Source organism: Pituophis catenifer, unplaced genomic scaffold, assembly GCF_029215685.1.
Source record: "Pituophis catenifer annectens isolate HBS135680 unplaced genomic scaffold, rPitCat1.0.hap2 SCAF_1, whole genome shotgun sequence".
Classification (NCBI taxonomy): domain Eukaryota; kingdom Metazoa; phylum Chordata; class Lepidosauria; order Squamata; family Colubridae; genus Pituophis; species Pituophis catenifer.
In genome coordinates this window covers 192,747,545-192,763,519 of record NW_027256881.1, presented here as the reverse complement: position 1 = coordinate 192,763,519, position 15,975 = coordinate 192,747,545, and the positions used below count along the sequence as shown (strand labels likewise).

Sequence of the window (15,975 nt, the reverse complement as noted above, 5' to 3'; positions counted from 1 at the left end):
AACAGCCTGTTGTGATCTAGGCATAGCCCCGACCTGCGTACCTTTCGCCGCGCCTTGAAGACCCTTCTGTTCCAGCAAGCCGGGCTGGCCTAATACAAATGTTATAATGGGTGTATGTGTATTTTAATTTGTGAGCCAAAATTTTATATATTTGATTTTAATTGGTTTTAAATTTTGTATATCTATGTGTTTTAATATGGCTGTACGCTGCCCTGAGTCCTCCGGGAGAAGGGCGGTATAGATTCTCTAAATTCTAAACTCTAGGCTCGCTTAGTCATTACAAGACACAATTAGTCCCAAACAAAACTATTTTATTATAACAGCTGAGAATTACTTCATTCCCACCTTAGTCCAAATTAATTCCAAAACAAGTCCTTCAGAAAAAGTCCTTTGGGCTTATCACAAACCTTTATCTTGCCTTTCTTGGCAAAGCCCCACGAAGTTCAGAAACAAGAGATGCCAACTGGAAACAGATCTAGCAACATTGCTTTCCTACAAAGAGCCCAAGAGCCTTTGCTTCTCTTTTCAGCCTTATGGGAGGGGCCAATCATCTCCTGGCCTTACTCCCAAGTCATCCCTTTTGCTTTAGCTGCTCTTGCCTTCTGGCAGCACATGCGTGCACTATGAACAGGCTCCTCCTGTTCCTCTGCCTCTCTGCTGTCTGACTCTGGAGGCTCTGGAGTCTGCGCATCACTCCCAGATGGCCCTGGCCCCATCTCTGCCACTGATGCAGAGCCCTCGGCAGGGCCTTTCCCAGACTCCAGGACTGGCCCATGGTCCTCCCCAGCCTCCTAACTGTCCGACTCCGCTGCCAGTTCCGCAGGCTGCTGGTGGACCATAACTGTCATAGGAAAACAGCCTCAAGCAGAAGAAACTGGTCTTTTGGAATGGAGATTTTATATCCGTTCAGAAAGACTGGGCCAATCTATTCATAAACAAAATGCCTTCAGCCACAAGTTCCCCTAGGCTGGAGCTGATGGGATTAAGAATTTACATTCCTCCATCCAAAATTCTAAGGACAGGACATTACCTTTAGGACTTAATAGGATTTACTGACCACTATTAGAATAGCAAAAGACACAAAGCGCACTACATTGCATAACCCCCTGGAGCATCTCAATCAACAAACCCCAGAACTCTATAAAAATCCATCCACTCACTCAGCCATTTTGTCAGCCACCCCAGAAAGATGCTGCTGTCACTGAAGTTTCTGGAAACCAAATAAACAGAGACCTTCTTTCTTGTAGCCAGACTCCATTTTATTTCCAGCATCCTTCTCCCAGCTTGGAACCAGACTGGATTTTTCTTCCTACACTGTATTGATTCCAAAATTCATGACTACTTGAATGAAAACAATCCATACTATTGGATTCGCTCCAATACTTTTCCTACTCAAAACTAAAACACCCATCACACATTGCCAGGTGATCAATAGGTTGATAGATGTTAAGAATTCTTTATTATTGCCAATCTGAATATTTTCTGTTCCGTATTATGCTGATGAGAGATATACTGGAATTTTTGAAAATGCTATAATCTTGAAGTAGAAACAGTAGACCTGTCATATGAACAAAAATCTCCCTGCTGAGATCTAAATTTTCTGGATCAATAATGTAAAATAATATACTTATAGCTAATTTTAAGGTCTTTTTAGCAATTGTCAATTTTTCTATCACTATTTCAGAGTACTGGAGAATAGTCTCCTAATTAACATGGTCAATGCTAAGGGATGCTCAGAATTAAATTCAGAATATCTGGAAATTCTAGCACTAGCCTCCTCAATGCTCTTAGAGGTAATATTTTTAGTCTTACTCAAAATAACCTCTTCTTTGAGTGAAGTAGAAGAGACAACTATATTGAATAAATTTTCATTCCTACTGTTAATTGAATGCATTGGTTGTTAACATAAAAGAACAAAAACTGAATTGGATAATTTAAATTAGTTATCTCAGAGCATTGTAAAAAAAAAAAACACCTGAAGATTAATTAATTTTCCAAAATCACAGCAGGGGTTATTCATTATCTTTATCTGCTAATGTAATTCTAAACAAAACAAAACAATGAACTCTTTCTCATAATTAAGTTATTCCAATTCTAGCCACACAATGAGATTGCTTTGATAATCAATGTTTTTGTTTTGATTGTTATGTAATGGAGTTTGTGATGTCTGTAAACCAGAGTTCCCCAATCTTTCCAGCTTTGTGGACTGGTGGGAGGGGGAAGGGAAAAGATGGTCCTACGTGAGCAGCAGGCAAGTGAATGGCTCAAGGCCCAGTACTGGGTCACGGCTCAGGGATTGGGGACTGTAAGATGTAAGCGATTTTAATGTTCATCTGCGGAAACATTCATTTAAATGGTTAACAGCTCACCATCTAGTTCTACACATACTTCAGCCACAACTGCCTAGAGTACATGAGGATTAAGGTAGATAAATTGCATAGATACAATAGATAAAAACAGCATTTTTCCACCTTATAACCAACAACTCCTTTGGATATTATACGCTTACAATTAAGTTGTTCAAAACATTTTTGGAAAAATAAATGTGGCTTATTTTATTTTATTTTATTTTATTTTATTTTATTTTATTTTATTTTATTTTGCCTTTTCATTATTTGTTTATGATCAAATTCTTTGCTGGAGAAGTTTTTTTATGGGGCCGTTGATTTATTTATGCTAGAATCTGAGGCACTCTCATTAAAAGAACTCCATTACTTTGCTCAAACGATTTTAATATACAGTATTACACAATCCAACAAATGGCTTCAATCAACCATTTAAACATGTTGTTTCTGAATTTCCTATACATATACTAGTCCTCCTAGACTGTTATACCTGAATCAAAAGTGCCAAAATACTTAGTTCATGAGATACCCCAAGATATGCTAGAAAACAGATTCTGCATGGCAGATTTTAATAGTCAAATATCAATTCAGACATGGAGTGCTTTATCAAGAATTGTACTGCTTAAATGCAAACCCAACCTTCAAATGATAATCAGCCACTATTCCCCACCATCTCCTCCTTCGACAAACTGAGCACAGATATTGTTGACTCCATAGAACAAGCAACGTCACTTATTATTACTCTTTGATTATGAACCACAGTGGCACAGTGGTTAGAGTGCAGTATTGCAGGCTACTTACGCTGACTGCCGACTGCCTGCAATTTGGCAGTTCAAATCTCACCAGGCTCAAGGCTGACTCAGGCTTCCATCCTTCTGGGGTGGGTAAAATGAGGATCCAAATCGTTGGGGGCAATATGCTGACTCTGTAAACTGCTTAGAGAGGGCTGTAAGGCACTGTAAAGCAGTCTAAGTGCTATTGCTATTCTTACCCTGAGGCAGCTTTGTTTGACAGTTTTTTTTTTTTTTTTTTTTAAATTTGATTTATATGCCGCCCTTCTCCGGAGACTCAGGGCGGCTTACAATGTGCTCAGCAATAGTTATTTCAGCTGTTGCCATTCTCTGTGCACCACAGTATATTTTTGCTCATTTTCTATCTCTTCAGGAAGCAGTTACGGATCATGAACAACATTTGTGGGTTGCCTGCCTTTAACATTTTTCCTATGTGACATTAAGCATATCTGTACTTCCAAAGAGCAAGAGAAATTTCAGGTCACATAGTGTAAAGGGAGGGGAACTGGAAAAAGGAATTTGCTAAGGTTTTAACTGCATATCATCCTACCCCACAAGGGCTTCAGAGCAGACACCCGCTAAATTGCTTCTTTCTCAGCACATTTGTACCAACCATTTTGGTCTGTCTCAAGTGAAAATGGATGATTCAGCTGTTGCAGGACATCATCAAAAATAGTGGGTCCAAAAGAAACATTAAGCTGACATTAACATTAAGTTAAATGATGGTTTGAAAGTAGGGACTTGGTACCCATTGGTAACAATTTGGCTGGTGATAAACTTCAGCCATTATATAAAAGCATGTGTGACCTTATCTTCTGGAGCATTTCTGAGTCTTTATTTGAATTACGGTAGCATTTTAATTAAAATGTCAAGCATCTTAGAAAGGTTCCATCTCAGCTGAACCACAGCGATGTGGCAATCCCTTCTACTTCAGACCGCACAACTGCTGCATCTCATGATACGGAGACTTCTTCACCATAGAATGCTGGAGCCGGAGACAGCAGCGGGAAGCTCTGAAGTGACCTTCACACAGGGGATGACAGCTAGACATGGCAGATTTATTAGAATACCTTCTAGAATTCATGAAGTAGTTTTGGGTGAGGGGTGTGTGTATATGTGTGTGTGTGTGTATGTGTGTGTGTGTGTGTGTGTGTGTGTGAGAGAGAGAGAGAGAGAGAGAGAGAGAGAGAGAGAGAGAGAAAGAGAGAGAGAGAGAGAGAGAGAGAGATTTGTGAGTATTTTTTCTTTGATATTGAAATATTTTTGCACATTAGAAGAATTGGTTTATAATTGTTTCTATTTACCAAGAGAACAATGTAATGAGTTGTAGTAAACAGAAATTGGAAGGATTTAGGAGAAAAGCCTGAAAGTGTATATGACTAAAACTGTTATATAATAAATAGTTTTAAATTACAACTTAGTCTGGAATCCCTAAGAAAGAACATAGCACCTCCCATAGCTATGCTACTCACTTCAGCTTTCTTCTCTTCAATTTAGAGTAACGTAGTTAAACTTTGGCCTTCGAAATGATATTTAACAACAACTTTCAACATACATCACTTATTGGCCATGTTGGCTGGGTTGGAGATATGTTCAACAGCATCAGTACTTCCACTTTTGATTTAGGGAATATCTTATGTCATAAAACTAATATAGGCATTAAGATCTTCAAAAAGAATCCAGTTCCCATTTTCTTCTTTGTTTACAGTGAACCAGCAGATGGAGCCTAGTGGAACTAAAATTCCCAAACGAATCCCAATTATTACAAATTCTTACTGGTAAGTGGAAGATGGAACCCTTCCATCTGTTTGGTCCTTTGGGTTTCTGGAAAGGGCATATTAAACATGAGCTGCTTGACATTGTGGCTTGACATCTTAATCATCAGTTAGCCCCATAATCTAGCTGCATATTGCAATCCCTTTTCTTCAACCACTCCTTCTAATATTGGAGCATCAAAATCTGGACTACAGCACCAACTATCAGAAGTTCTTATAAGAGAAATCATTTTTATTTCTTGGAATTGTCCTTGAATCTATTCCATCTCTTTTTGTCCTTACCATCTGGAAAGTACAGCTGCCTCAACCAAAAGAGATTACCATAAATACCTCCTGTATATCTCTAATACATTGACATTTTAAAAGGATTAATTATAAACTTTTTGAGCACCAATCATAGCTGAGTAGCACAGAACAAACAAACAAAATACTAATTTGGGCTCTTCACCACATAATCTTTGAACAGATCTAATGGTTTTGGAACATTTTATAATTCTAATGAGGCTCTCAGAACGTGTTTTTTTATATAAAAAAACAAGTTTAAGGAATGGCTAACTACCTATTCTGATGCTAAAAATATAAATTACTCACAGTAAAGTCATGAACAACAAGAAAAACTAGACACAAGGACAGGTTTTTTCCCGAATGCCATCACTCTGCTAAACAACTAATTCCCACAACACTGTCACATTAACTACTAAGACTTTATTACTATTCTTCTTCTCATCCTTACTAGTAGCTATCTCTTCCCACTTATGACTATATCCATGTTGCTTGTATCTTTACAACTGATACTGTTTTTATTGTTTCCTAGTATGATTTGATTGCTTATTAGTATCCTATGACTATCACTAAATGATGTATTTTATGATACTTGATGAATATATTTTATTTTTTCTTTATGTACACTGAGAGCATATGCACCGAAGACAAATTCCTTGTGGGTCCAATCACACTTGGCCAATAATGAATTCTATTCTATTCTATTCTATTCTATTCTATTCTATTCTATTCTATTCTATTCTATTCTATTCTATTCTATTCTATTCTATTCTATTTGAGAGAACTTCACTCTATTCTTTTTACATCATACAAGAAAATATAAAGAAAAATAGCATTGAGTAACTCTCTCTGAAATGGAAGCAGAATGTAAACATTAAAATAACTGCAGCATTAACACTGAGATTCACATAGAACAGGACTGTCAAAATCCTGGCCCGCGGGCCTGATGTGTCACAAGCTGCTCACACCCACGTCTGGTTTAGCAAAGGTGAAAAAAGTCCTGGTATGTCACGTGATACCACCACGACGGTGTAAGTTTGACACCCCTGACATAGAAAATCGAATCTTGTAGATACAGCTATATGTGGACTAACTCTGGTGAAAAAAGATACAGTTTTTATACAGTTCCCTACTCCATTTGATTTCTAGATTATTTTGGTGAAGTTAAAAAAACTACTCCACTACCTGAAGTGGAGAAAACACTCTAAAAGTACAACTTTAAATTTAAACATTTGATTTTGAAATTCACCAGAAATAATTTTCTATCCTTTTGAAATGTTAGGCCACTGGCAAACTTTCTCTTTTTAGAGCCTTGTGTAGGAGGTGCGTGCATAAAATAAGAGTTTTGAGTGGTATGATTTTTCTTAAGCTGCAGAAGTGGACCAGCCAAATTTTCTTCAGTTTGTCAAAATTATTTTAGGCAGATAAGATATTTTGTTGCTACCAGGAGTCCAGAATCCTTACTATAAAACATCTAAACTAAAGCTTTATCGGTAGTTCACCATTCTGCCTATTCTACATATTCTGTTTCCATGAATGCATTTCTGTGCATACTTACATCTGTTTTCATGGTATACTTTCCATTTCACACAGGCCACACATTTAATCATGTTTGTGTAGAAACAATGGGAGATTGGAATGACCTATCGTTAATTGTTTTCATCTGACTTATCACTATTTTTTGTGAGGTATGTAACGTTTTACAAAGCTCCCGGGGTCATCATTCAAAGCTTCTTCCATGTGGTTTGGAAGATGGCAACTTCAATTACCAATTGTCCAGAAGTCCTATACTCCTCTCCTGGTTTTGGCAAAATAATTGACAGTGAAGCAACACCATTCCTTACTTTATCTCTCTGCATATCTCCATCATTCCGCGCGGGGGATTATGGGAGCGACGGGGCGCTCCCATGTGACTTCTCTCCTGTGCGAGCTGCATTGGCTTCCAGTGGACTTCCGGGTGCGCTTCAAGGTGTTGGTGATCACCTTTAAAGCGCTCCATGGCTTAGGGCCGGGATACTTACGGGACCGCCTTCTGCCATCAATAGCCTCCCACCGGCCGGTTCACTCCCACAGAGAGGGCCTCCTTAGGGTGCCGTCGGCCGGACAATGCTGGCTGGCAACCCCCAGGAGGAGAGCCTTCTCTGTGGTGGCACCTACCCTTTGGAACAATCTACCCCCAGAGATACGAGTGATCTCCGACCTCCGGACTTTTCGTCGGGCCCTAAAACTTACTTTTTTCAGTTAGATGGTCTGTCTTGATTTTAGGGTTGGTTTTAAAATTTTGATATGGATTTTAAATTGACAAGTTTTAAATTACGGGCCAAATTTATTTAATTATTTTAAATCTATTTTTAATTGTAATGTTATGTATAAATGTTTTTATTTTGGCTGTTCACCGCCCTGAGTCCGAAAGGAGAAGGGCGGTATAGAAGTTTGAATAATAAATAAATAAATAAATTCAAAGTTAGACTTTGTGTAATTCCACCCCATCACCTTTACTGATCTTATTAATTTCTGTTTAACAGTGATGCATCTCAGATTACATACTAAGCTATTTCACTTCTACTGCACTGATGGTCTAGAGAGCTTTGGGATAGTCTGGTTTCTCCTAGTCTGGTTTCTCTCTCTGATAGAGATATCTGATAGTCTGGTTTCTCTCTCTGCAACCTTAAACACTCAAAGAGCCATTTGGATCCGTTTCCACAGAAAACACCGGGAGCCACAAAACCTTGGTGGGCATGGCCAACTCGACATCACACACTTTCACCAGTCACATGAACCCTAGCTATGCCTACCCAGCCGGTCATTAGGGCAGAGAACCAGTTGTTAAAAAACAACGGAAACCACAAAACCCTTTTGACATCTCTCTCTCTCTCCCTCCCTTCCTCCCCCTCCCCCCCTCTTTCTGTATCTCTCTATGTCGCTCTCTCTCTCTCTCCCCCTCTCTCTGTATCTCTCTCTCTCTGCCCTGGCCGCTTCTCCATCCCCCGCCATTGCCCTTTTTTTTTTTTAAATTTGATTTATATGCCGCCCTTCTCCGAAGACTCAGGGCGGCTTACAATGTGCTCAGCCCTTACCTTCTCAGGCTAGGCGAGGAGTGACTGGGAGGGGAGAGCGAGGGGTGCGGCCAGCCAGAGATGGGATCATCCAACAGGGAGCCACAGCAGAGGGCCCAAAGAGCCCCATGTGGCTCCGGAGCCACAGGTTGCAGACACCCGTCCTAGGTGATAACTCTATCAGCCCATTTCCTTGGATAAACCCACCTTCTGCACTTCTAGTTCAGGATCCACTTTCAGTTTTCTTAGTAATCCCCAGGAAAAAAAATGTACACAAACAGAAATTTAAAAATGGGAATTGGCATTGGGTGATACTATTATTTCTTGCAGTCTTTGAAAAAGCAGGAGAAAGCACTAACTGATTCAAGATATTTTTGGTAATCCAAAGGTTGATTTCGAACTGTTTTTAAGGAATTGTGTGTATAAACCATAGCCATGTGGAAGTGCTCCATAACCTCATTAATAAAATTGAGGAGGACACCAAAAGAAGCATGGCTGCCAGAAAGTGAGACAAAATCTTCAGGTTGGTTTGCAGATGCTGCCCTCCCCACTTCATCTGTTTATCAATAGAGCTACAAATGTAAGGGAGAGTAATAACCTTTTTGTTCAGCTTTACAATGGGTTTCTGTTAGGAATTTTAATTTTTGACTAACCTTCCTTGCTGCATTGAAGAAGTCATTGGCTTCTTGCAACAATGCTTTCCGTTCTTCGAAACAGCGATTTACTTCTTGTTCCAGTAAGCTCATTTTTTTATTTGAAAGCTTTAGATGCTCTTTTTCTGCATACTCCTCTGAAAGCAGAATTTTGAGTGCCTCTGATTTTAATCCTTGCATAGCAGAATTCCATTCCTGGGAAGAGAAGTGTGACTCAGTTAATTATCTGCCAATGGTGATTTAGATTCAAGTTACTTGATTCACAACAGCAAAGTAATCATAGATAAGAATAATATCCGCACTAAGCTAAAACATCCCATGCGTCAAAAGATAACATAACATAAACAGCCGCAAGAAAATACACAGAAATCAGCTTGAAAAGAATAAAACTGAAATATTTGATGTGATAATAATCTAACAACAATAAATATTCCTTCCATATGTAATGGTTGCCAGGGAAAGGGGTAGTTAGATATCTCAGTACAATGAATTTCAAAACTGAGAAGCCTTTATTCAATCTGAAGAATTTCTCTGCCAATGCTAAATTATTTATTAACAATCTACTTTATATTGCTGTCTTTGCACTATTTGTAAAAGCAAATCAGCTTGCTCCCAGTAATACATGTATTACTTCTGCATAGAAATTGTTATTTCTGATTTTCCCTCATGTCCCGCTGTGATGCTTCAGTGTGGCAGGTGTGTGTGTGTGATCCTGGGAGGGATGAGGAATGAAGCTGAAACAAGCATATTGAAATATTTTACAGTAGAGATGTCAACATTAAAGATTCCTTAGAAGATATTCCATACTTATAACTGGAAGATGTATAAGAGAGCACTGAACTGTTAGAGGTCTGCAGGAACAGATGGAATGCTCACAGTAGTGTGATAAGCAAAGTTGGCCAACAGATTGGAAGAGATCAATCTACATTTCAATCCTCAAAAAGGGAGACTAAACAGAGTGTGCAAATTAGTGTAAAATATCTTTAACTTCACATGCTAGCAAAAAATACAAAAGACTCACAGGTGAGCAGTAGACAAGAGAAAAGGACTACCTGTAGAAAGACAGATGGATTCAAGTACAGCATTGATAAATGCACTGTTGAAAGATTTGAAGGGACAAGGAAGGGACAAATTGTCATAGAGAAAATTTACATATTTGATTGTTAAGAGTCAACCTAACTTGATGACACATAATCAATCAATAATAAATTACATTTAATCTGCACACTTAAAAAAATGAGAATGTTATTTTTTTCTCTGAGAAAGCTTATATCAAAAGTCATTGAATTTTAGAATACTAAAATTCTTTATATGATCTGTACTTAAGGTCAATAAGAAAATTTAATATTATATTTGGTGTCTCGAAGCTACCACATTTAGTGGTGGAGACACTATAACTACATATCTGAAATTCCTGAATTAGTACTTGTGCTATTGGCTTATAGCACAGGTATACAATCTGCATTCCTGAACACTTACATGCTATCTCCAGGTCCTTGCTAAGAAGGCTACTGAATTGTAATTTTTAAGGTGACAAAAGAGGGATATTATTGGGAATATACTTAATTTGTATGCACTGATCTGATTTACATTCAGTCGGTTTTTTTGCTCTGACTGCCCCCCCCCCACTTTGTCAGGGGGAGGCTTGGTGCTGGGATATATTTTGAGTGTGGCTTTTGGTATGCTAGTCAAAGATTAAGATGACTTTTGATTCCAAAACAGGTATGCATCCCTTGCTTTTGTTAATATATTGCCTGGGAACAGGCAAACATTTACACATGATGTGATGTATGAAGCATTCCCCATAGTCTGACCCTGTTTTATAGAATAGAGTACATAAGTAAATGCTGTAATAGAATAGAGTACACTACATAATGCTGTAAATAAGTAAACAGAAATAATGCTGAAAGTTACAGCAATGATTTCTCACAGGAATGGGATATTTGTTAGGCATTTAATGCCCTATGCCATTATAATTATAATAATAATAATAATTATTATCTCTTTTATTCATTAAACATGAAACTCAGTCAACTGAACTTTTAAAAATGTGTCACAAATATGATTGACTGGTGCTAATGGTTGATACGGGTTGCTGCCAGCATCCTAGGTACCAATCAAGTATCTGCTTAAAACTATTATTATTATTATTATTATTATTATTATTATTATTATTGTTATTATTATTATTATTATTATTTACTTTATTCATTAAACATGAAACTCAGTCAACTGAACATTTAAAAATGAAATACAAATACCATTGACTGGAGCCCCACGGAGAGGGCTCGCAACTTGGGCGTCCTCCTGGACGCACGGCTGTCTTTAGAAGACCATTTGACGGCCGTGGCCAGGGGGGCTTTTTATCAGGTTCGCCTGATACGCCAGTTGCGCCCCTTTCTAGATCGGGACTCTCTACGCACAGTCACTCAGGCACTAGTCACTTCCCGCCTGGACTACTGCAACGCTCTCTACATGGGGCTCCCCCTGGGGTGCACCCGGAGGCTCCAGCTGGTCCAGAATGCGGCCGTGCGGGGGATTACGGGGGCGACGAGGCGCTCCCATGTGACACCTCTCCTGCGCGAGCTGCACTGGCTCCCGGTGGTCTTCCGGGTGCGCTTCAAGGTGTTGGTGACCACCTTTAAAGCGCTCCATGGCTTAGGGCCGGGGTACTTACGAGACCGCCTACTGCCACCAATAGCCTCCCACCGGCCAGTACGCTCGCACAGAGTGGGCCTCCTCAGGGTGCCGTCCGCCAGACAATGTCGGCTGGCGACCCCCAGGGGGAGAGCCTTCTCTGTGACGGCGCCCACCCTCTGGAATAACCTTCCCCCGGAGTTACGTATAATAACAGACCTCCGGATTTTTCGGCGGGCCCTGAAAACTTATTTATTTCAACTAGCTGGGCTGGCTTGAGCTAAATTTTAAATTGGTTTTAAATTGGGTTGTTTTAATTTACGGCCAGAATATCTAATTATTTTAATACTGTTTTTTAAATTTTGTATGCTTTGTTTTTACTTAGGCTGTGCACCGCCCTGAGTCCTATTTGGAGAAGGGCGGTATAGAAATTTAAACAAATAAATAAATAAATAAATAATGATTGATACGGGTTGCTGCCAGCGTCCTAGGTATCATTATTATTATTATTATTATTATTATTATTATTATTATTATTATTATTATTATTATTATCTTCTTTTCTATCATCTCTTTTCCTGATTATATAATAGTAAGACTGAAATAAAAAGAAATTAATAGAAGTCCTTGAAAACAACTTATATAAAGGTCCTGATTTAAGACGTTTGATATTCAAGTAAAGCTTTAATTAGAGGTCATTTTATCCAACACAATACTGAACTTAAAAAGAAGACTCAAGAGAAAAATGCACGCTATTTTGGATGAGATAAAAAGAAAAGAGGAAGAATTAAAGAAATTGCCAGAAAAGATAAGCATTTCACATCAAATTAAACTTTTATAGCAACAGCTATCTATGTGAACAATAAGAGAACTGGAAATAAAGGTGAACTATGCTAAACAAAAGAATTTTAAATTTGCCAACAAACCAGGGAAATGGTTAGCATATCAATTAAGAAAAGAGAAAGAAAAGAAAATGATTCTGAAACTTTAAGATGGAAATACTATATAAATAGACAATGTGGCTATACAAAAGTTTTCATATATTACTCTAACTTGTATAAAGGACATGATATTTTCTTGAAAAAAATAGGCAACTCTTTTTTAAAAAATAAAATTTACCAAGGTTTACAGAGAATCAATGGACTTATAACAACAAGAGAAGCATCTGAGGCTATAAAAAGCAACCAGGAAAAGTACCAGGACTAGTTTAAGTATAAGGCTATTTATTTAGATTTCTATTAAGGTGTGCTTTTGTGTACGTGTGTACACACACACACACATTTTTTTTTATCGTAATGAGTGAGTATGCAAAAAAGCTTTAAAAATGGTTGAAATACATACATTAATTCAGAAATTTTTAAATCATAAATTTTTTTTCAGGGGCGGGGGGTGGTTGATTGATAAAAAGCTGGAAAACACCCACGGATGTTTGCTTTGTTCCTTGGCTTGACATGAGCAAACATTCCCTTAGTAAAATTGGAAGATTTACTGAGTAAATTACCCTTTTTTTCTTTTCTGGTATTTATTTGCCAGCTTGTTTTGTATGGATGAAAAATGTATTGCACCGATATGTCTGACAACCGATGTGTAAATGTTAAAGCAGAATATCCCGAAATGATGCAAATGAGTGCCTTCTTAGTTCTATTACTTATGGTCTATACTTCAGTTCTTGTTCAATTTGAAATATGACTTATAACAATTATTACCGGTAGTTGCCAACCAGGATCCTTCAATATATATTACTCACTGTGAACAAGACACTAATGTAATAGACTCTCCTAATGGTGAATTAAGTTACAGAAAACCCCATTTATAAACAATGCAGAGTCTAGTTTTTGCAGTGCTATTCATGTGCTAATTAAAATTTTACTTGTGGAAAATGCTTGCTTAGAAAAGCTGAAATCACTGAAGAGTTTTAAATGGAAAGAACATTTATAAATTGGTCTCAATAGTTAGTTCCTCAGTGCCAACCTAGCAGATATATTTCAATTAAAATTGAATTTTCTTTAATAATCATACCAGCTCTCTGCTTTTTTTAAATCTTCAGAATGGTTAAGAGTTTAACCTTTGGATCAGAATAATAATACTGGACAAAGATTGAAAGTTTAAGGGGAAAAATATAACCCTCAACTCAGTGGTGGGTTGCCCCGGTTCGGACCGATTCGCAAGAACTGGTAGTAAAGCCGGCAGGAGGCCCCGCCCACCACCCCGGATGTCGTCATTGCGCGAACCCGTTGCAAACCGGTAGTAAAGGTAAGTAGAACCCACCCCTGCCTCAACATCTACAAGGGAAGAATATCTGTTTCATAAAAGCCTCATTCTTTAGAATGTCTTCAGATAGAATTCCATTCACTCACAAACCACATTTATTATTTAATGGTATGTGTCTTTTAATAAACAATAACACAGGGTCATTGTATGAATTTTAAAATAAAAGCTGATTTGCTTCTATCAATTACATGAAGTCTTTCTTTCCATTATAGAAATTTTGGAGTCACCCCTAATTCCTTACCCCCCCCAATCTGAAATATTAATTAATGAGCATTCAGGTGTGCACTGCACACTAATCGGGACTAATAAGGCCTTTTTCACTGATTTGAATCCCACATGGCCAATATTATATTTCATATATTTACTTTTAAAATGTAACAAATGCCTTTCTAAATAAATAAATAATAAATAAATAAACACTCAAGGCAAATGTGGCTGAGAAACCAATGAAAATGACACATACGTTAAATCTACCAAATTATGGGAAGATTATATCCAAATTGTAGGTGTGTCTATCATAATTTTCTACCTACCCAAAGCCAAAGAGCATACTAAACTATGAAGACAACAGTTTAAAAGCATTACTGATAGTGCTTGCTCATTCTTATTCAGGTGTTCAGAAGTCATTACAGGTAGTTCTCAATTTACAACCCAATTGGGATCACAATTCCATGGCTAAGCAAGGCAGTTATTAAGTGAGTCAAGCCCAATTTTATGTCTTTTTTTGCCATGGTTGTTCAGTGAATCACTGCAATTGTTCAATGAATCACATAGTTGTTAAGCAATTCCAACTTTCCCTATTGACTTTGCTTATAGGAAGATGGCTGGGAAGGTCGCAAATGATGATCACATGATTCTGGAACTGTGCAACTGTTGAAAATACATACCAGTTGCCAAGTACCCAAATTTTGATCACCTGAGTATGGCGATGCTGTGATGGTCATAAGTGCAAGGACCAATTTTAAGTCACTTTTTCAATCCCCTTGTAACAGTTGCTAAATGAATTGTTTTAAGTTGACTGTTAAACCTCTTTAAACCTGTCCCCCTAGATCAGAGGTGTCAAACTCGTGGTGTCACATTTTTGTCACGTGATGTATTGTGATTTCCCCCCCTGCGCTAAACCTGGGGTGGGCGTGGCCAGAGTGTGACGCATCCGTCCTCAAGTTTGGGATGCAAGTTTGACACCCCTGCCCTAGATACTTATGTATACTATGTCCACCTCAATTACTCTCCCCAATGAAAAGTTAATGTCACTTTGAAGGAGGCCTATGCATCCCTGTGGCCATACATATTGTTTCTTTTGGAGTAAGACTAATTATAAGTTGGCCAGCCCATACATCAGCTTCTGAGGATATTGCCTGTTTTAGAGGGCCTTTCATGGAGTCAGTACTCCATTCTTAAATACAGGGATCATGTAATAAGTGACTCATCCTTCAGATAAATTCTTTCTTAATCCCTTGGACAAAGATATTTTTTCCTGGCCATCTGCTGAGATATTGAGAAAAAATTCTGAACATCTAAGATAAGTTGTGGAATATGTCTTACTTATAACAAAGAATTCATAGTCATTTGGTTTGGTCTAAAGTGGCCATAAATGTTATGTTTTGAAAGCTAAGTGATATTTGTAGCAAGAAAATGAAGTTACATGTTTTCACCAAAATCAAATAAAAGTATGCTATTGCTGTCTTTTCAATTTCTTTGAATAACTCCAAAAACATTTAGCCTTACATATAACCTTTCGTGATTCTCCACAGAACAGTTCACGCTATTTCACATTATGTCTTCAGAGAAAGTAACCTTTTAAATTGTTGCTTTCGGTGTTTCATTCTCAACCCTTGATAGATCCAAGATTGAACTTTAGTTTTTTAAAAAGTTAAGAAAAGGTAAGACGAAAATAGAAAAGTGGAAATGATGCTTTACTAAAAAATAAAAACATTTGGACCATTTGTTCTCAAGAAGTTGTCGGGCTTTCAAAATCATGCACTTGTTGAAAAAAACAAATGTTCCTTTGAAAAGCTAGTTGCAAAAAAGAGTTGTTAAGTAGAAAGTAAATTGGAATGATTAACTTTCTCCTTTTAATGGAAGGCAATTTGCTAGCTCTTCTATAGAAGATATTACTAAAAGTCTAGGCAGATTTTGTTATTGTTTTTTTCCCCCCTAGTTAA

General features: G+C 37.8%; 1 protein-coding gene across 5 annotated transcripts in view; it reads right to left on the bottom strand.

Annotated features, from left to right (window-relative positions):
• The window catches only part of CCDC141 (coiled-coil domain containing 141), a 127,310-nt gene that overhangs the window by 56,686 nt on the left and 54,649 nt on the right, over positions 1 to 15,975 (bottom strand). For all 5 annotated transcript variants that reach the window (XR_011601653.1, XR_011601655.1, XM_070956794.1 and 2 more), the window contains exon 7: positions 8,903 to 9,097. Coding sequence is in view for 3 of the 5 variants with exons in the window: in XM_070956794.1 (XP_070812895.1) it covers positions 8,903 to 9,097 (195 nt within the window). In the remaining 2 variants the exon portion in view is untranslated. The remainder of the gene's footprint in view (positions 1 to 8,902; positions 9,098 to 15,975) is intronic.